This window comes from Papilio xuthus, unplaced genomic scaffold (assembly GCF_000836235.2).
Source record: "Papilio xuthus unplaced genomic scaffold, Pxut_1.1 DF827570.1, whole genome shotgun sequence".
Lineage (NCBI taxonomy): Eukaryota > Metazoa > Arthropoda > Insecta > Lepidoptera > Papilionidae > Papilio > Papilio xuthus.
Genome location: NW_013531079.1, coordinates 3817891 through 3840865, shown reverse-complemented (window position 1 = coordinate 3840865; position 22975 = coordinate 3817891). Strand labels below are relative to the sequence as shown.

At 34.9% G+C, this 22975-nt stretch overlaps 2 protein-coding genes across 2 annotated transcripts in view; one reads left to right on the top strand and one right to left on the bottom strand.

Annotated features, from left to right (window-relative positions):
- Window positions 1–654: 654 nt before the first annotated feature.
- Window positions 655–3786, bottom strand: Or-56 (olfactory receptor 56). The gene is made up of 5 exons (XM_013313168.1): window positions 2996–3786; window positions 2452–2548; window positions 1659–1763; window positions 1123–1278; window positions 655–723 (listed from the first exon to the last, which is right to left on the bottom strand). Exons 1-5 carry the CDS (start codon window positions 3784–3786, stop codon window positions 655–657), a joined length of 1218 nt encoding a protein of 405 aa, XP_013168622.1.
- A 17638-nt stretch (window positions 3787–21424) lies between these two features.
- Window positions 21425–22975, top strand: part of LOC106118507 (uncharacterized) — a 39270-nt gene continuing 37719 nt past the window's right edge. Inside the window, exon 1 of the mRNA XM_013313167.1 lies at window positions 21425–21497. The gene's annotated coding sequence lies outside the window, so the exon portion shown is untranslated. The remainder of the gene's footprint in view (window positions 21498–22975) is intronic.

Below are 22975 nucleotides of genomic sequence, written 5' to 3'. Positions count from 1 at the left end.
ATAATTTTATTAGTCCAACTTCTTTGTAAATTATGTATCAAACCATATGAATGTACAACATTCGTTTGCTTGAAATATTTATGACTACGAGAGGTTTTATTACAAAGGATTTTATGAGAAAAATTTTCATGTAAAAATTACGACTTGCAAAGTTGAGGTTAGCTTAAGTTAACGATGATTAGAAGTGATTTGTGTCTGAGCTTTGTTTGAAATCTTTTTCTTACTAATATTATAAATGCAAATTTTTGAATGAATGTTTGTTAGAAGGTATCTTCAGGAATGAGAATGGATCTCGATGAAATTTGGCACACATAGACATCTTCTGGAAGAACAAACTACTATGGCCTAATCACTCTTAACTTAGGGTAGGCTCCGAGCCCCTCGGTGGGGACGTATAGTGAGCTGATGATGTGTGTGCGTCTTAAATGGACAGAAGAAGGGAAGGAGATAGGGGACGTATAAAAAAATATATTTCTTTTACCTATACGTTTTCCTGTTAAAAACATATTCTCTGTGTACCACATTTATTTATTTATACTACGTATTTTCAAATTTGAAGGTCTATGGATAGCAAATAACGTTGGCCGGTTGCTAATTTATCATCATATAATTTTAAAAAAAATATAAATTGATTTGCAGTTGCTTTTGTTTCTTCTATTTGTTGAAAGCAGTTTCTTGAGATTGTCGTAATAAAGTATAATAACTGTACGCTCCTTTTAATATCTGCAAATGTAAGGATTTATTAATAAAGAGCTATAATTTATTCCTACATAATTTTTATATACGTCGTATAGTTCAGACTGTATAAGCAAAGAAAGCAAAATTGTTCCATTTTTATCCGTACCTTTGGCGCGGTTTATTGAGAATAACTCAAAAACTACTGGATAGTTTTTAATGTTTTAAAAAAAGAGACCAAATGACACTCATTCGAATAAAAAAAGAATTCTGATAATCTGACCACTAGGGACGGAGTTATCGACGAACAAAAAAAACATACAGACGAATTGAGAACATCCTCCTTTTTGAAGTCGGTTTAAAAGCTATTCTTTGTCGTATTAAAAAAGCAACCTGTACATTATTCTTTTGTTTTTATATTTTTATTTTAGTATACATTAAACTTACATTTATAAATGTGGCCACAGTTAAATTAGTGAATGGTCCAGCGGAGAAAACTATAGTTCTATTGAACTGACCAATCAATATTTGTATGTCCTTTTTACAATGTTTGTTTCTGTTCCACCAAATACTGTTATATGGTCCATTCATTACTTGCCTGCTCTGTAATAATTTTATTAATATTATAAATGCAAAAGTATACATGGATGTTTGTTAGAAGGTTTTTTTTATAACAGAAGGGGCAAACGAGCAGCAGGAACACCGAGGTATTCAACGACGACTGTGGACATCAGCAATAACAGAGAAACCGCAGATGCGTTGCCGGCCTTTTAGATGATAAGCTCGCTTCTTGAAGGATCCTAAGTCGTAGCGGTTTGGTATCTCCAATATGCATGGATTTCGATGAAATTCCACATAGATGTAGAACATAGTCTGGAGGAACAAATAGGCTACTGATTGTGTTTATTTAATTTCGCGCATACGCAGTCGCGGGTGACACAGTCAGTTAGGTAATAAATCAAAATAGTTAAAGTTTCACTAACCGCATAAAAGAGGTCGTTACTGTGCCAACAGTAAATAAATAACTGAACAACTCCAAATATTAAATATTCCGTAGTTAGGAAGCGTTGCATCGCGCTCGTCTCCACCTGAAAAGTAAGTTATGCTTGACATCAAAGAGGGAATATTCAAATTGAAATGCATAAAGCAATTTCAAAATAAAACTTAAATACACCACGTTTACTGTCTGTTCGGTATTAAATAGAATTTGTGAATGTGTCTTTAAAAGGACAGTAATTTATTTTTATATTATAGGATAGCAAAAGAGCGAGCGACCGCTGCCCGTAGACATTCGCAGCTGCAAATGCCTACCTTTAATCGGCGGAGGACATGCACAGAAAAAGAATATTTTCCCTTAACATGCATCACCTCATCTAGAAAATCTACTTCATCTCTAATCCTTTACTTTTAAGAAAAAAGGTGAATTTCTTCTCAGATATGTGCAGGTTGCATTACGATTTTTTCTGTCACCGTAAGAACGTGGGATAAATGTACATATGTAAATCGAAAAACACATTGGTACATGGCGGGATTCGAACCCAGGACCTGAAGATTGCAAGGCGTGACTCCTGAGCCACCGACGCTCTTCATTATTTTTAACCGTCATAAAGAAGGAGAAGGGTCTTAATTCGTCTGTGTTTTTTTATTCGATCGTCGATAACTTCGCCCCTAGTAGTCCGATTTTTATAATTATTTTTTTAATTATAATCTGCCAAAGACCTACAATCTATACAATTAATAAAATTTGTACGTCTGTCTGTCTGTAATATTACTTACTGTAATTTGATAAGCTGTAGCGCAAAGCATTATAGAACAAACAAACATGTAGAGTAACATTATTGGAGATAGACACGTATCAAACAGGCGAGTGTATCTGAAAATAAATTTCCTTTAATAAATTCGATAATTAAATTAATATAAAAAAATCTATAGTCAGTGATATTGTCTTTGCATTTAATAATTTTAAAAAGACGAAGTTTTTACTAAAGACAAGAAATAGGTCACGAAATATCGGAAGCTAAAACATCTTAATCGTTATGAACAGTATATTAGTAGAAACTACGAATGTCTAAAGTTTTTTTTATATCATAAGGTGGCAAACGACTGGCCGCCTGAAATCGCTGAAATAGCGAAGTGACCGTTGCCCATAGATATGCAATTGCATATGCGTTGTTTAATCGACAGAGGAGAGGATGCACAGAAAGAAAACATTTTCCCTTCCCATTCAATCTCTCATTCTGAAAGTCAACTTACACTTCTCATCCTTTCCTTATAAGGGAAAGGAAAGGAGCTTATAAAAATAATTAAAATCGATACTTACTTCATCAATTCAACATGCCGTTTATAACAATTACGTAGACGAATACAAGCAATACTATCAGATACTGGATTTGATTCCGTACCAAATATATCAGCACAATCTATCTTCAATAATTCCAATTCACCTTTGAAGAATACCATAATTACCATTGCATTCGTATCAAACGATGTTATCCAACCACCACCGTAAATAGAAGCAAAACTTTGTATTACCGAAGCTGTTATATGACCAGGGATTGTATTTTTATTAAAAGGTACCCATGAACTAACAACTTGCATGTACGATGCTGTACCATTTTCGACAAGTTCTCTATATGTTGGTAATGCTGCATATTTATATATCGGTAATGCCATAACTATAATAACAGTAGTGTACATAAGAGCCCAATATAAATATGTTATTCTGCGACAGTATTTTGTATATTTATCTATAGTTATTTTCTTAATATTATTATCACTAATTCGATGTGATAAATCGGCGTTGTTCACGTATTGAATTAAATTCTTCCAATGTTTCTGCCAGAATAAAAATGTCATCACTTTTGTTACACTTACTGTCGCCAACATTGTTATTTTAAGATTATTCAATAATAGATTTATATCGGATTTTATAAACCAAATATCAACGTATTCGGTTGCTGTAAAAATTGTAACGGATAAATGCATTAGTAAATAGAAATTTCTTTGTAATTTTGCCTTTGGTAATATTAATCCCCAGAATTTTAATGCTTTCACATTTGGACCTAGTAAAGGCATACTATCTGATTCGAGTTTATCAAAGATATGGTACATTTTGACACTTCAGTCGTCAAGTCGTCAAGTCGTCAGCGGCACTTTATATACTGTTCGTATGATTATTTAATTTACATCGAAATTACTTAATTTTAGAATAGTGTTGTGCATCATTTAAATTAAAAAACATCGACTTTTTTTTCATTCAAAATAAATTCGAATTTTTTTTTGAGTTTACGCACTCATATTTTTATTTTTTTATCTTAAATTTATTGAATTCACAAATATAAAATTTTCATTCTTTACTATAAGTCTCACATCAAAAATGGGTAGGTAAAATAAATATAAAATATTAGAAAAAATCAACAAAATTAATACAAAACTAGCTGTCGCCCGCGACTCCGTCTGCTAGGAATTAAAAAGAACTTTATTATTAGCGTATGTCTTCTTCCAGGGTATGTTCTACAACTATACAAATACCTTCAAACAAACATCCATCCATTCATCCAAACATTCGCATTTATAATATTAATAAGATTACATGCGCGCGAAAAGCATGACTTTCTCTGTATGTTAATAAAACTGGCAAAAACATAAAATAAACAGTGGGCAATCACTTTTTTAAAACACAAGAACACAATTTCTTAATTTACTATAATGATACGAAATTAGGCTGTTTATTTTAAATCCCTCGAGGCTTTTTAAACATATGTGCAAAATCTCATATACGTTCGGAAATAACTAAAACATTTTTTTTTGATAAAAAATGTTATTAACATAATGAGTTAAGGATATTTTACTTTATTTGCCTTTATATATTTAGGCATAGAAAAAAGTGAAAAAAAAAATTACGTGTGTCAAATTAATATATATATTTTTAGTTACTTTAGTAATTAGACTAGTTGGTACATCTCTAAATTAGAAAAGAAGACAAAATAATAACATATTATTTTTCTCATTATGATATCAAAATAGAGCTGTGTTAATTGAAGCCACAGAGTATTTTAAAACAGAAAAATTTCATTAGCGTCGAATAAAAAAAAATAAACTCACAAAATAAAAGACACATTTGAATCATAGCTTAAATGTTGTCTGTTAATCAAACATAGTTAGCGCTTAAAGCTTTGAGTTGGTCTTTACATTGCTTTTATGAAAAATAGGTATAGTAAGGCAATGTGGGGCTACCGCGAAGGGCGCCCGAGTCGGATATTCACCACGGTCGTCACTTAATTTACCTTATTTTAGGAAGATTTCTTCCGACATCAAAAAAGGGGCGCCATAAATCTCGCCCAGGGCGCCGGAAACTAAAACCGGCTATGCCTATAAAGTGATATCTACAAGTTTAAAATAATATTTTGGATTTGAATGGAACGATAAAGGTAATTTAATCAAATTTAAAAATATTTTATACTAGCTGTCGACCGCGACTCCGCCCGCGTGATATAAAAAAAAACATAATAAGTAGCCTATGTGTTCTTCCAGACTATAATATGTTCTATATGAATGCTAAATTTCATCGAGATCCGTACAGTCGTTCTGGAGATACCTTCAAACAAACATCCATACATCTAAATATTCGCATTTATAATATTAGTAAGACTGAAATGTCTGTGTAAAGTTACTCTGTGTACGTAATAACGCTATTTCTTATTAAAATTGATGGTAGCTGTATTAATTACATGAATATTGCTTTATATTCTTCAGAAGCGTGAAAATAAACATGAAATAATTACGTTAATTACGTTTTTATTTGAACAAAGATAATTTCTATCATTACTAGACATATCTTACTAATATTATAAATGCGAATGTTTAGATGTTTGTTAAAAGGTATCTCCAGAAGGGCTGCATGGACCTGGCTGAAGTTTTACTTAGATGTAGAACATAGTCTGGAAGAACACATAGGCTATTTATTAAGTTTGTTTTTAATTCCTCGCGGACGGCGTCGTGGGTGACACCTAGTTATATTATAAATGCGAATGTTAAGATGGGTGTATGGATTATTTGTTCGTGGTAGAACATAGTCTGGAAGAACACAAACACTCTTAATTAACTTTTTTTTTTAATTCCAATTGACGGAGTAAAAAAAAATTAATTTAAAAAGTTTTAAAAGACATTTTATATTGTCCCTAAAATTAAGCATGCATGTTTATTCTTGCTTTAATTATGTGCGTTCCATATTCATAAATGCGGCGTAAACGTGCGGTTTTTGGGCCAGAATAATTTTACAATGTTTTAAGAAAATTGTTCCCTTAATTATTTTTATACATTTAAATTTCTCGATTAATAGATACTAAAACGTTGACCCATTTAATCTATGTTTTTTTTTGTGTATATTAGCAGATTTTTTTGTAAATTAACTAATATTTCTTTTACCATTCCAACTAAGCTCTAGGCTTGTGCTAGGACATGGTTTATGACAATAGTCGAATGGCGGGATTCGAACCCCCGACCTCGTGATCGGAAATCCCTACCCTTAACCATTAGGCTATTGACGCTTAGTTTTACATCAATTAAAATAAAAATAAATCTCGTCTAAAATTTGTTTAACCGTAACACAGATTTAGAAGAATCTTTAATAACATTTTTTGAAGAAACCGAAAATGTTTTGGCTCTATATTATAAAACTTTACTAACTGAGGATATCTGACACCAAAATCTCTGTTTAAATTATATTACTATCTCTATTTTGTCATAGATAATGACGGGGATGATGGTATGTTTTCTACAGACATTTTGATCTCAAAAAATCGCTATAAGTCATTCTTTTACACACTCATCTACACAATGTCATGTTTTCCTCATGTATTTCTTCAACTAATCTTACTATCTTACTAATATTATAAATGCGAATGTTTAGTCCATCTAAATGTTTGTTTGAAGGTATCTCCAGAACAGCTAAATGAATCTTGATGAAATTTAATATACACATAGAATATAGTCTGGAAGAATACATAGGCTACTAATTATTTTTTTTAATTAGCGCGGACGAAGTCGCAGGTAACAACTAGATAAATATTAATACCAATCGAATAGAGCCGTTGCGTATTCTCTTTGTGAACTTTAGACTCTTTGATCAGTCCCGTAGCAATTTGTCAACATTCGTAACCAACAATGGCTTTTTATTTTATAAAGTAACCAACGGTCGCCGATGACTTCGTCCGCGTGGAGTAAAAAAATAAAAAAGTAGCCTATGTGTTCTTCTAGACTATTTTCTATATGCATGCCAAATTTCATCGAGATCCGTTCATCTGTTCTGAAGATATCTTGAAACAATTAAAATGTTGTCCTCTTTCCCTTCCCACCCTTTTTCTTATAAATAATTGATGGGAAGTGGAAGCGGACTTTCCGGATGAGAGGATGCATGGGAAGGGAAAATATTTTCTTTCTGTGCATCCTCTCCTCCGTCGATTAAAGGTAGGCAACGCATACCTCAATTGCGTATGTCTATGGACAACGGTCACTTCGCTATTTCCGAAGTTGGCGTGTGGCCGCTCGCTCGTTTGCCACCTTATGATATAAAAAAAAAAAACAAACATCCATCTAAACATTCGCATTTATAATATTAGTAAGGTGGAAAAAATAAAACAATAGTGTTATTTTAATTTATTTCGTAGACGCTATTAAATTAATTAAATATTAAGCCTGTTGTACATTTTTTTAATCATTTTATTTGAACAATTCTTTTTGTATTCAAATATTTTATATTATTAATTACCTATGATATTCCCTTTGTTATATCCAACTTCATAATTATTTGACAATTTATTTCTTTAGTCAGATTATAAAGTAAAGGAAAATACAATAAATTCACATATTAAAATATTTCACCAAAAGTATACGAATTTTTTTTAGACGAAAATAGCAAACTGATATATTAACACGTCTAAACACTCACGTATATTCGTCCGGTGGCGGCACCGACTAGTTTGGCGGGCATCGGGGGCCCTTCAACAGAAGTTTAGTGGAGTTTGAGTGGTAGTGGTATTATTTCGCGGACGCGGCCCGTCGCTCACTCGAAGGACCGCGTCCGCGAGTGAGTCGGACGAATATACGTAAGTGTTTAGCCGTGTTTATGTTTTTTTTGTTATTAAAAAATTAGCAGATTTGTATAAATTTACTAATATTTATACCATTCCAACTAAGCTCTAGGCTTGTGCTAGAACATGGTTTACGACAATAGTCGAATGGAGGGATTCGAACCACCGACTTCATCAGAAATCCTTACCCTTAACCATTAGGCTGTTAGCGCTTCCTAGAATATATTTACCTTATTGAAAAATAGACGGTTGGCTAAATGAAATTAAAGAAATACATTTTAATTATTTCAAACGTAATTATATAATTTCGACGTATAATAGTAAGTTTCTATTGAGGATAGTTTAACTCTACACTAAATTTACATTTTTATTGTTAATTGTTTTAAAAAATTGAATGATCTGATCTGATCGGCTCGACACTCTGGCGTTGCGGAGGGACATTAATTCCCTCTGCATTTTCTACCGCATCTACCAAGGGGAGTACTCTCAGGCGAGGTCGCGGACGAAAGCGCAAGCGTGCCCGTGGCCTCGCCATGATGCGTAGGAGGAACAGAGGGGTTTAGTGGGTATGCTTCCCATCCGGAAGAGAATCCCACATAACTACCGCGTCCCCCCCGGGGCGCGGAGTATGCATAAAGCATTCCCCTCTGAAAAAAAAAAAAAAAAAAAAGGGGAGTACTCTGAAGAATTGTTTGGAACGATTCCTGCAGCAGAGTTCCGGCATCGGACGACACGTCAGACCGCCAGGTTCCATCCAAACCATCTCGATGGCTGGCAATCCACAACCGTGCGGTTTGCGCGAATCTTCCCGCCTCGCATAGCAGCGTTGTGGAATGGTCTGTCCTCGGCGGTATTTCCAAACCGCTACGACTTAGGGTCCTTCAAGAAGCTAGCGTATCACCATCTCAAAGGCAGGCAACGCATCTGCGGTTCCTCTGGTATTGCTGATGTCCATAGGCGTCGTTGAACACCTCGGTGTTTCCACTGCTCGTTTGTCCTGTTCTGCTGTAGAAAAAAAATATTTTTCTCCAATTGTTTTATGCATATCTTTATTTTTATACAAATTTACACAGTTTTTAATGACTAATCAGATTATAATCGTCATATTGTGAATATGTATGTCTGCACATATCTGCAAAGAAATTCAATGATGTAAAGTCAACCTGCACTGGGCCAGCATTGACTATGGCCTAGTCAACTAACTTAGGGTAGGCTCCGAGCTCCTCAGTGACGTAAGAAATACGTATCAGTTTGTTTTTAATGACTCATTGTGAGTATAATTTTAAAATTCATTGAGTTGCAATTATATTAAGATCACTAAAATAGTAGTAATTATTTTTATTAAATTGAGATAGTCTTCTTTTGTTATTTTTGAAATCATGTTACCTTAAATTAACCGATTCACAGTAAAAGTCGGTAGAAACAAAAGTTACTCGTCGGTACGTTGGCAACAGCTGTGTAAACACGACTCGCTATTATTTACCTTTGAGCTTTTGTAAATTTTATTTTTGACATTGTTTTGTCGAAAAAGGAACATAAAAATGAAAAAACTATGAAATAAATGTTTCTAGCGAAATAGTTTGTCACTGAGGTTATTTATTTTAGGCTGTATTTAAAAGATATATTATAGTATTGAATTTTATCTTAGCTTAAATCTTACTAATATTATAAATGCGAGATTTAGATGGATGTTAGTTAGAAGGTATATCCAAAACGGCTGCATGGATCTCGCTGAAATTTAATATGGATGTAGAAAATAGTCTGGAAGAACACATTATCTACTAATTAATTTATTTAATACTGTGTGAAGGGAGTCGCGGACGACAGCTAGTATGTCATAAATGTGATTTTTTTGATGGATGGATGTTAGAAGGTATCTAAAGAACTACTACAAGGATCTCGCTAAGGAGAATAGATGTAGATAATAGTCTGGAAGAACACATAGGCTAATAATTAAGTTTATTCTCATTTCGCATGGACGGAGTCTGGGGGAAAGCTAGTATTATATTTACCATACTATAGATGGCGTGATTAAATTTATTTTTCATAATTCATGAACTAATTTCACTGTACCCCGATCAATTTAGTTTCTCCTATCAAACACTCACTATCTTACTAATATTATAAATGCGTATGTTTAGATGGATGGATGTTTGTTTGAAGGTATCTCCAGAACGGCTGAACAGATCTCGATGAAATTTGGCATACATATAGAACATAGTCTAGAAGAACACATAGAGTCGCGGGTATATGTATCAAAACTTAACTGTCTTTATATAACTTAACTTTAGCTTAGAATGTGTTGGCTTCCACGGACATATTTATCTCATATTTCCATGCAAGACTTGTATTTAAGAAATCTCATCTAAGGCTAGTTGTAAAAGTTTGCTAAGCAGCAACAAACTTATCCCGTAAGCCACGCCTTGCAACTATTAGATAAGGCATGTGCTAGGGATGTGCTTAGTTAACAAAGGGTATGGTCATACTGTTAGCGTATTTATTAACACGTGTTGTAATGCCAAAGTAAAAATAACCGTTAAAATCAAATAATAAAAATTATCGTACTAATATTATAAATGCGAATGTTTGTTTGAAGGTATCTTGAGAACGGTCGAGTTCATCTCGATGAAATTTGGCATACATATAGAACATACTCTGGAAGAACACATAGACTAATTATGTTTTTCTTTAATTACGCGCAGACGGACTAATAAAATCGTAACAAGCATAAAGATTTAGTAAAACATTATTTTGTTTATTTTTTAGAGCATAGACCTTGTATGTAGACCTTTGAACAACGTGCGAAGGACTCATCAAAATAGATGACTTAGGAACAGGTAGCGAACATACGCAATCATTTATTTTTGTTTAAACAGATTTAATAATTGTTTTTATAGTAACATGAATTTACCAATAAAAGAATCTGGTAAGAATTTTAGATGTTACCGTTTTTATTGCTCTATCACTGTGACCCCACCTTTATAAAGTATGCTATTCCGTGGATGTAGATCTAAGTCGTTTTGCAACTCACAAAACCGTTTTGCATGTTGCATTGTTGCTCTTCCAAATCATTTGTACGTGAGTTCAAACTACAGCGTATGCATAAAGTAATATGTTTTGTAATACAATGTTGACGTAAATGCAAATTTTGTTCTACATACTCAGAGTCATTTAGTAGACACTAAAGGGTCAATTAGACGACGTTTAGTTATAGTTGAGTTATATCTGTACCGTTTACAATTGTAAGGATAAATGAAGAGACACTTCTTTGTACATTGAGTGTACAGTTAGCTGCATAAATATTTATACATTTACAAAACTTTACACTAGTACGCCTTCGATTTAAAAAAATTGTATTTACGTCAGTAGCATGTATTTATCAGACGCGTACGCCTACAAATTATTTTAACCCTAAAAGCGTATATAAACGTCTTAAGCTTTATAAAGGTACTTGCTGTCGCCCGCGACTCCGTCCGCGCAGGATTAAAAATAGATGTTGGCCGATTCTCAGACCTACTCAATATGCTCACAAAATTTCATGAGAATCAGTCAAGCCGTTTCGGAGGAGTATGGGAACGAAAATTGTGACACGAGAATTTTATATATAAGATAAATATTAATGTAGCTGACTGTACCGTTTCTAGAGTTGTGGTCTGGCGGAAGGGCGTTTGAATAGTTGACTAAGATCTTGTCACCCCTAACTTTAACTTAAGGGGTGACTAGGTCTTAGTCAAATATAACTATTTTTAGGTAATGTTAGTTAGAATAATTTGGAGCGAATGGCGCGCTTTCGTTACCAAGTTTCGTTCCATTAGTGAGGGGACGTAAGCGTTGATATTTTAATAGGTCTAGTGTTGCGCCAATAAACCGGAACAGTATCGGTTTTTATTCCTACTATGTAGACCAGAGTTCCCTAAACTTTTTTGTGTCGTAGACCCCTTGCCATATTTTTCCTTGTTGGATAGAAGCAAGCGATATCAGTGTGTGTTGAGATCCACTATCGTGGACCCCATTTTCATTTCGTGGACCTCCAAAATTTTTTTCGCTGACGTAGACCCCTTGCAGGTTGTCATAGATCCCTAGAGGTCGATATAGATCACTTTGGGAATCACTGATGTACAAACAAAACGACTTTGAATGTTGTTGTTTCACATTGTATATGTATGCTATCAATTTACTGAGTAACATCGTTGTAATTGCCTTCAGTAGACAGATAAGCTGGTATTCTCTTGGGGAAATAGTTTCCACAACTCTAATTTGCAGAACTCGTAACAAGCAATATGAATGTAGATATGTTATTTTGATGGCTGTAATCTTTGAATGTATCTAATTTAATATATTGAGATAAAATTGTCATTCTTACGGTGAAGGAAAACATCGTGATGCAACCTGCACATATCTGAGAAGAAATTCAAAGATATGTGTGAAGTCAACTAACCCGCACTTGGCCAGCGTGATTGACTATGGCTTAATCACCCTTAACTTAGGGTAGACTCCGAGCACCTTGGTAGGTATAGTGAGCTGATGATTAAAATTGTGATGGGCTTCCGCTGCAGACAAAACATACCGTTTTGACATTTTTGGGACGAAATTCAAAATTAATGTGTGAAGTCAACCAACCCGCACTTGGCCAGCGTAATTGACTATGGCCTAATCACCCTCAACTTAGGGTAGGCTCCGAGCCCCTCGGTGGGGAGGTATAGTGAGCTGATGATGATGATTAAAATTGTGATGGGCTTCCGCTGCAGACAAAACATACCGTTTTGACATTTTTTGAACAAAGAATGGAAGTGATGAAAATAAGTATGGTTTGGTTTGTAAAAAACACTGTTTTTTTTTCTTATTATTCATTACAAGTTGCCGTCCGCGACTCTGTCTGTAAGAAATTAAAAAATAACTCAATTGGTAGTCAATGTGTTCTTCCAGACTATGTACTATAATACATCTAAACCAAATTTTAGAGAGATCCATGTAGTCATTCTGGAGGTACCTTCAAACAAACATCCATCCATACATACATCCAAACGTTCGCATTATAGTATTAGTAAGATAGTATGAAAAAAAATATTTATTAATTTAAAAAAAAATTAAAAAATATTTTTAACCGATTGAAAGGAAATTTGTTTATAAAAAATGTGAAGTAAAGATCTTACCTTACGTTATTGTAACAAACTAATGAAGGAAGTAAATATAAATGTATCAAGTAGAAAGTCAAAGTATCAAGAAGCATCAGAATGTACCTCAACTTTTGATGCATAAAGTCTAAACCTAATCAATTCCCAGCTAACGACGTAATCTCGACCATTCAGTCCAACGTCGCTCGTCCAGGTTTAATTACAAGGCGATTGCACGTACTTCGCTATACACTGAATAGTAGCACAAATTAACATAATCCTATTTAAACAAAGCGCGCAATGAAACTGTGAATTTAATTTTGAAAATGTTTTTAATACACAAAGCGTGGTTTAGGCTAAACTACTACGAACTTTTCATAAAATATTACAGTATCCAAAGGGTGTTGTGTTTACCCTAAATGTTTAAATTTAATTTTACCCTCTTTTTTCATTCACTTAACTAGCTGTCGCCCGCGACTCCTTCGGCGCGGCATAAAACAACTTAATTAGTAGCTTATATGTTCCAGAGTGTGTTATTTATCTATGCCACATTTCAGCGAAATCCAAACAACCGTTTTGGAGACACCTTCAAAAAAAAACAACCATCCATCCAACCATCTTAACATTCGCATTTATCATATTAGTATAGTATCGCATAGGCTTTTTTATATTGGTCGCAAGAATTAGCGCGTTAGAACTAGTATGTTATTTAAAACTGTTAATAAAAAAACCCAACTATACTTCTTTAAGACTCAGAAGATAATTAGGAATCGAATGACACGTCATTTGTCAAAATCGGTTAAGCCGTTTGGGCTGTAGGCGGTCACAACCGAAATTACATACATACAGTCAGAGCACTTCGCGGTGTACGACTTACAGATTAAATTCCTTGCTCATTGCAAAGAAACAAACTCAAGCCCATTCTAATAATACGACCAATTAGGTAGCAATGAGTTGCGCAAATGGCATAATAGTAAATAGTCGCGTACAACCGGATCTTTTTTCGAACTATTAGTTATTGTTACCGCAATTATTTGAATTTAAGAAGTGCAAGCTCTCGTATTAAATGTGGAATACCGCCAAAATCCCTGATAGTACCAGAAAATCTCTCCTGATTCAGTGAGTATAATACTTAGTAAAATATATATAGAGTAGTCGTAATTAGAGACAGGGTTTACCGTATCCCAGTAATCCGGGGCCTTATTTTGTAATCATCAACCGGTTCAATGTCCGTTTAATTGCGACTTGATTGAATAAGACAAGGATTATACCTTCCAGTCCCAGATTAATGGAAGACCTAATGACTTCTATTTTGGCCTATCTAAAGATATTATAGTCTTTTATAGGCGAATTCACTGACCTTGTATTGAAACATATTGTAGTGTTTTTTTTGTCAAAGATTATGTATAGAAATATGTTTGGAATGATTCCTGCCGCTGTGTTCTGTCATCGGACGACAAGACTGCCAGGATGGCTGGTATTCCACAACGGTGCGATTCTCGCGCAATTCCATGTCTCGTACCGCTGTATATGACACGATTTATCCTCGGCAAGATTTGCAAACCAATACGACTTAGGGTCCTTTAAGTAGCGAGCATATTATTTCCTTAAACGGCAACGTATTTGCAGTTCCTCTGGTGTTTATATCCATGAGTGTTGATGATTACTTCGGTTCCCGTCGCTCGTTTGCCCCCATCTCTTATAAATGTATGGGCATTATTAAGAGAACATGTAATTGGTTTGTTAGAAATTATTAATAAGCTTCCTCGTGTCCAGATCTCAATAACATCAAAAGAAATCCGCAAAAATCGTCGTAATACGTTACGAAAAACATCAAAAAAGTTAATTAAATTTATTATTAAAATATTTTTATATATTAGATATTGTGTTTCTTTGAGCATATAAAATATTAATTATGGATTCCAAGTTTATATTTATGTAGTCGCCTTTTGTTCGAAATCAAGGTCAAATTCTAGTTAAACATAATAATCTTTTTATCCCACAGACGAACTAATGTAGTTTTCTGTGATAAGTTTAGATTTTAGTAATAATAAATAAATGTTTTTCATTAAAATAGCTTCATGTACATACTTCTTTACATTAATATTAAAATTTTGTTATATTTCACGTTCACAAGTTGGCACAATTTCCATAAAGAGGTGCAAAGTTTTTTTTTCTTTTTTATTTAATTCAATTTTTATTGTGCACGTAAGCGTGGGATGCGGCGTTATGTCGCCGACGCGAATAATCTATTCGGTCAGTATTGACAGAGCGACTGACTTGTCAACCGTTCCGACTTTTCTCACAACGGTCTTGACAAGCAGGTTGCGAGCGTGTCTTTGGTATTTGGCGTTCGATGACAGATAGAGATGTTGGCGCTGAGAATCGTTTTCGAATATTTAAGTTACCATATGTTCGGAGCGTCGGTGGCTCAGTGGTTAGACCCTTTACTTGTATCTGCAGATCCTGGGTTCAAATTCTGCCAAGTACCAATGTGTTTTTCTACATTCGATTTTCATATGTACATCGACGTTCTTACGCTGAAGGAAAACATCGTGGTGCAATCTGCACATATCTGCGAAGAAAATCAAAGATATGTGTGAAGTCAACTAATCCGCACTGGGCCAGCGTGGTTGACTATGGCCTAGTCACCCCTTACTTAAGCCTCCGAGTCCCTCAATGGGAACTAATAGTGAGCTGGTGATGTACGAAGAGCCTTAAATGAAATTTCAATGGGTAGGTAATAAAATTTCTCGACTATACATTTATTAAGACAAAGCTTAAAGCAGCGATCTCTAATACGAATCGTGACAGCGATGCCAACTCGAGCACAATTCCCTTTTGTTATCATCGAGCGTAACATGAATTTAAATAAAGAATTAACTCTGTTATAAACGAATGTTTTATACTTAACTCGAGAAACAATGTCAGATTATGATTAACTGTGAATTTAAATCGTGACACCTGTTTAACAGTGGGCTTCTGAGACCAAAGTTTAAAAACATATTGTTATCTCTGTTTCTCAAAGATAAAGACAAAGATGACGATATTATATTTTACTAGCTGTCGCCCGCAACTCTGTCCGCGAGAGATTAAAAATAGATGTTGGCCGATTCTCAGACCTACTCAATATGCTCACAAAATTTCATGAGAATCGGTCAAGCCGTTTCGAAGTAGTATGGGAACGAAAATTGTGACACAAGCATTTTATATATAAGAAGATTTATCTTATGATATTAGTATTATTCAAATTATTTTCAGATTTCTAAATTCTTCATAGTGTGTTACGATAGTCGAAAATCATTTATTACCCTCGCCATCACAGGGGACCGAAGAGCTGGCAGCTACCTCGGACAAAGAATTAGTATAGCTATACAAAGGGGAACGCTGCCAGTATCTTTGGAACCTTGACTAAAGGGACTCCTTTTAATAATATATTTCTATTTATTTGTTTTTAATGTTTTATTTAATATAGATTTAAGACTCTTTTCACTAGAATAAATAATTATTTTACAATCATAAGTACAAATTAAAAAATATATTTTACAAAAGTGCTTAAGTAATATTGAAATGCTTAGGCATAATTTAATTATTTTATTAATAAAAAGTTTTCAAAGATATTGACATAATTTTAGAATAATTTAATTACTAAAATTAATCAAGAATAGATTTGTTATACTTAACTACGCGTTATCTGCTTAACTACGTTAACTAAGTTACAGTTGTGTTGAACATACAATTTAGATTTCAGTGAGCGACGGGCCGCGTCCGCAAAATAATACGAAGGGCCCCCGATGGGCTCGAAACTAGTCGGTGCCGCCACCGGATGAATATACGTGAGTGTTTAGCCGTGTTTATATATCAGTTTAATACAATTTAGATATCATAATAGAACACATTATATACTATTATAATAGCTAGTTAGGATATCTAATGAAATATATAATCGTTTATATAAAGAATACATTTAAGAGTGGGAGAACCCGCTTTAACATCTTCGCAAGAATTGGCCAGGTTCATCCGGTGAAATACCACCACCACACAGAAAACAGGCGTGAAGTGGAAGCAATTCCGCGTTTCGTCTGATGAGTGTGCGTCCCGGAGGCCTAATTTAGTCCTCTTTCCCTTCCCACCCTTTTTTTACAAGGAAAGGATGGGAAGTGAAAGCGGACTTTCCGGACGAGAGGATGCATGGAAAGGGAAAATATTTTATTTCCTTGCATCCTCTCCTCCGTCGATTAAAGGTAGGCAACGCATATCCAATTGCGTATGTCTATGGGCAACGGTCACTTCGCTATTTAAGCGATTTCAGCTGGCCGCTCGCTCGTTTGCCACCTTATGATATAAAAATATATATATATATATGTACTGTTATAATTATATGCTACTGAAAACCGTTTTTGAATACTTATGATTAATTCTAAATGGCTATTTAAAGGTTAACTTTATATGTCTACACGTATTTTTAATACATAAAAAACTACTGGACCGATTTAAAAAAATCTTTTATCACAAAAACGCTACATTATCTCTGAGTAATTTCTTACTAATATAAATACGAAAATTTTTTGGATGGATGGATGTTTGTTAGAAGGTATCACCAGAACGGTTAAACGCATCAGGCTAAAATTTCGTATACATATAGAACATAGTCTGGAAGAACAAATAGGCTACGTGCTAAGTTTTTCTTCGTAATATTGAGAGAGTAATCGCGGACAACAGCTAGTAGGATATATATTATACCTATGTAAAGCTAAAACGGGACGCTAAATTGTCACAGAATAAATGCATAGTAAATGTAGTAAGCTTTTGTACATTTTTCTAATAATAAAATCGACCATATGTAGATTTTTTTTCATGCATTGCTCTTATAAAATGCTCGTTTGAAAGTTACACATCGTGAAAGTTAAAACTTTCCGCAGCCGGTGCTCTTGTTCTCAGTTCAATAACTTGGCGGTATCTATTAGTTTCAAGCTAGGATTTACGTGTAGACTTGAATTATGATAAAACTATCGATCGCCCGCGATTCCGTCTGCACGGAATTAAAATTAAAAAAAAATAGTAGCCTATGTGTTCTTCCAGGCATTTTGTCCAAGATCACACGGATGACGATATGGAATGACAGGGATGAGAAAGAAATGAACGATCAATGAAGAAAAAACATTCATGTCCACAGAAGTAAATTCCTATTTATTAATTAAAAATCCAAAAAGGATTCGAATGCAGGACCTACAGATTGCAAGTCAAGTGCTTGACCCCTGAGCCACCGACGCTCTAGATAAAAGCCAAATATTAAAAGCATTTCGTAGAACATTCGTAGTGATGTTTCTTTATTGGACATAAATATACCTTTAATCTAGGACAACATTAATCCGCCTGTTGCGAGAAACAAAGAGCCGGAAAATAATTAATTACTTTGCAAACTTCTCGTATCCATTAACTGTGTTGTTACTTTACCTCCCTTTGGATCAAACAGTTGTTTGGATCAAACTAAGGTTAATTTCTTTTAACATCGGATTTTAGGGTGTGTTTACACTGGCCATACGCTGTAAGATTTTTTTATAAAAGACTAGCTGTGCCCGCGATTTCATTGGCGTGGTTGTCGGAAAGACTATTGCAATTATCTTAATTTTCCCCGATTTGGAACATTTCTCAATGACGTTTCGCACCTTTTGGTCGCAGCGTAATTTTATATAGCCTAAAGCCTTCCTCTGTAAATGGACTATCTAACAAAAAAAGATTTTTTCAAATCGAACCAGTAGTTCCTAAGATTAGCGCGTTTAAACAAACTCTTACGCTTCATAATATTAGTATAGACAAGGTTCAAACGAGCAGCGTGAACACCGATGTATACCTCGACGCCCATGTACATCTGCAATACCAGAAGAACCGCAGATGCGTTGCTGGCCTTTGTGATTACGATAATACATATTAGCATCCCAGTTTTATTACGTGTCATGGCAGTCAAATATCAAGATTATTTCGAATTATGGCGACCGTTTAAATTAAATAGAATTGCGAGCCGTCAAGATGAGAAAATCTTTTGACTATGTACATTCATCCGACGTTTTTACGGTGAAGAACATCGTGATGCTGCACATATCTGTGAAGAAATTCAAAGATATGTGTAAAGTTAACCCGCACTGGGTCAGCGTTGTTGACTATGGTCTAGTCACCTCTAACTTAGGGTAGACTCCGAGCCTCTAAGTGGGGACGTATAGTGAGCTGCCAATGATAACGAGAATCCAACAAATACTAAGACCTCATCTCTTCGACATATTTTTCGTATTACCCATTGTTTCTTTTAGATGTTTTAAAAACAAATTAGAAGAAATTCTTTATTTCATCTGATAATCGTAGTATATTAAATAAGAGATTAAAAAAAACATGAGAATATACCTATCTTATATATTTATGAGACATAGAACGTTCATTTGTTTCTCATATCCGTAGGCAATTATTGTGACAGGAAATTACTTCGAGAGTTGTTTCAATGTTTTACTTCTGTGGCACGTTTTATATGAAAATGTTTTTCTTTTAATTCTTATATAAATTAACCTTCGTGTATTTTTTATCTGGAAGAAATCTTCAAAAGATAACCTTCAAAATGTAAAATAGAGTTATGTAATGTTGTTAATAAGAGTGTATGTTTAACAGTGGTAGAGCCCGCTTTAACATCTTCGCACGAATTGATCCGGCTCGCCCGGTGAAATACCATGACCACACAGAAGACAGGCGTCAAGTGGAAGCAATTCCGCGTTTCGTCTGATGAGTGTGCGTCCCGGAGGCCTAATTTAGTCCTCTTTCCCTTCCCACCCTTCTTCTTATGAGGAAGGGTTGGGAAGTGAAAGTGGACTTTCCGGATGAGAGGATGCATGGAAAGAGAAAATATTTTCTTTCTGTGCATCCTCTCATCCGTCGATGAAAGATAGGCAACGTATATGCAATTGCGTATATCTATGGGCAACGGTCACTTCGCTATTTCAGCGATTTTATGTGGCCGCTCGCTCGTATGCCATCTTATGATAAAAAACATGATGTAACATTAATAACAATAATACATTTGTACAACAAACATTATGCTATTACTTTGTTTATAAACGAGACAAATAACTTGTTACATTTTCTAACCACATGGAAATGCACAGTAATTAAGTGCAGTTTGCGAAACTTAAGCTCGCGTCTGCTTAATGTAAGTGCTTATTATAATAGTAATTGTTAAGTATACTTAGTAGTGTCATTATCATTATGGCAGAGTGTTGATTGCGTAAGCACTCTTCTTAGTAATTGGAATAAATGTAACATATTTTTGCTTTTAAAGTTTATTTAAAAGTAAAGCATAAAATTTTTACAATGGACGGCCGATGGGGCCGAAAAGTCCTAGAGTGGCGGTCGCGGACGGGTCGACGCAGCGTAGGTAGACCTCCCGCACGATGGACCGATGACCTGGTCAATGTTGCGAGAGTGCACTGGATGCGGACGAGACAGGACCGGGCATTGTGGAAATCGATGGGGGGAGGCCTTTTTTTCCAGAGAGGAATGTATTAAGCATACTCCGCGCCCCGGGGGGAATCGGTAGTTAAGTGGGATTCTCCTCCATAGCGGAGGCATACCCACTAAACCTCTCTGTCTCTTCAACACATCGGGACGGGGCCACGGACACGCTTTCGCTCTCGTCTGCGACCCGATGGGGAGGCCTACGTCCAGCAGTGAATGAATTTAGGTTGATTATGATGATGATACAATTTCTTTCTACCAGCTTATTAAAGAATAGTGTTCTTTTTAATTATTGACTTGACTTGATTTCCCCGTCTCTTCAGTCCCCGTAGTGGGACAAAGAGCGTCCATAGTGCACCGCCATCTTGGCCAGAATAGACCAAGATGGCGGCGCTTGGTCTCGTGCCGTCGTCACTGATGTGCCGCGCCGTACTCGGCTGACCACGTTTCCTTTTTTCCTAGTGGGACCTGCTCGAAAGCTTCCCGAGTGTGGCCAACCCAAGACGCTCTGCGCCTTATTTGATTACTGACGTTCGTTCGTTCTAGAAGCTCTTAATTGCGGATGTTTTGCGGTCAAAAGATGCCTAGAATCTGTCGTGGAAATAACTTTTGTCACCTTAGCAAGATTGTGGCTCTCGAAGAAAAGAGTATTTTAAATTACGTCGAAAACAGTTATTTTTCTTTTATCTTCAACTTTATAAAATTGCGGTAAATATAGCTTTCGAATTTTGAGTTTTTTTTTCACAATTCCGTATTAAAAATGTGTATATAAACTATAAATCAAACTTAGATTTTAGGATAATAACAAATTCGCATTTGAAATCTCATATTTATAATGAGTTTTGGCGCATGCGCGGTTGCGCGCAGCCTGTCACCCTTAGGGTGGGGGTAGAAGACCTTTAGATGCGGCGGGGCCTGCACGCTTCATCCCCTAAAACTACGCGAGTGTAGAAAAAAAAATGCTGTGAGGTGTATAATAAAAATTGACGTAAAAACATCAAGTGATATTTTCCGAACCAGTGAAGTGAACGCAATTGGAATTTTCCAACGAATACTTCGTAAACGGACTGTGTTTTTTATTATATTTTTTTATTTGCAATGTGTGTTCGAAAGTGAGAGGGTAAGTTTTTTGAATTTCATTACGATTCCCTCTTGAAAGTTTTACGTAACGTGTTCTAATATTTTTAGAAATAATTTTGTATTCAAATAAGTAAATTATAGGGTGTAATTTATTTGAATTTTCTTAATCGTATTAAAAAACTATATAAATGTACAAAATTTAAAGGAACATGCTTTGTAAGGTATAGATTGTCAGTTAAAATTTATTTTAGATTTTAAAGACCACACTATTGTAGTGGATAGAAATTACAAATTAAATGCCGTACTTTAGAATTTGTACCAAAAGTTACACCGTTGAATTTCGCTTTCGAGTTTATTGGAATGCACCATTTTATTTCAAGAGATTCTCTTTACCTTAAGGTCGGAATTTCGATTTTTTTTTTCATGTCTTCTTTACTCTACTTTATGACATGTCTTTTAATTTAATAATAAGAAAATAATCTTACATTAAAATACACAAACGTTAAGTTTGCAATTAATAATAATATTTATACCGAAAAATACCTTTGCACAAAACGGTGCTTTTTAATATTATTGAATTTATACTTTTTATTCTGGAAAATTGTCAGTGTCCTGGACTAAAGGCTAGTTCACACTAGGCTACTTATTTAGTCGAGTTCCTAGTAATTGCGGATGTATTAAGGACAGGGGTGGCTAAATTCAAATGGTCCCTTGTTCGTTTGATACCTAATAATATAAAGAAAAGGAAGCTAAAGAAGCTCTCGCTAAACATTTGGATTAAGGGCCCGATACAAAAGGCAGTTATTCTAGAAACCGCGCGCATCGTGAGAAGGTTCCTGTCTCTGCAGCCCTGACCACTGGTTGTTTGAGTCATGGGATTCCGCAGCCGGTAGTGTTCTATATTTAACATAATATATTTTGTATATTTTTTTTTCGATATGAAATGTACTATATTAAAAATATGATAAATAAATGAAAAAACAAAGAAAATACCAACGTCAACGTTGACTAATAAACTCGATTAAAACAGGTTTGGACTTGTTAAGTACATGGTAGAGACAAGTGATGGGAGGCGATATTCGCCGCCGCAGCGTAAGGATAGAACAAAATATATTGACTCGACTAAATGATTTGCTCTACTACTCTACTATTTTCATTGTTCGGACACGTTTAGTTACTGAATTACTAGCGTAGTGCTAACTAAGCTTAAAAGCTTGTTCGTACCAGGCTAGTATATTGACCAAGTAGCGAGAAATTTAGTAATTAAACGTGTCTTAACAACGAAAATTTTGTTTAGTACATAAGTACATTCTTTAGTCTAGCTAATTAGGTACTTTTTTATATCATAAGGTGGCAAACGAGCGAGCGGCCACCTGAAATCGCTGAAATAGCGAAGTGACCGTTGCCCATAGACATACGCAATTGCATAAGCGTTGCCTACCTTTAATCGACGGAGGAGAGATGCACAGAAAGAAAATATTTTTCCCTTCCATGCATCCTCTCATCCGGAAAGTCCAC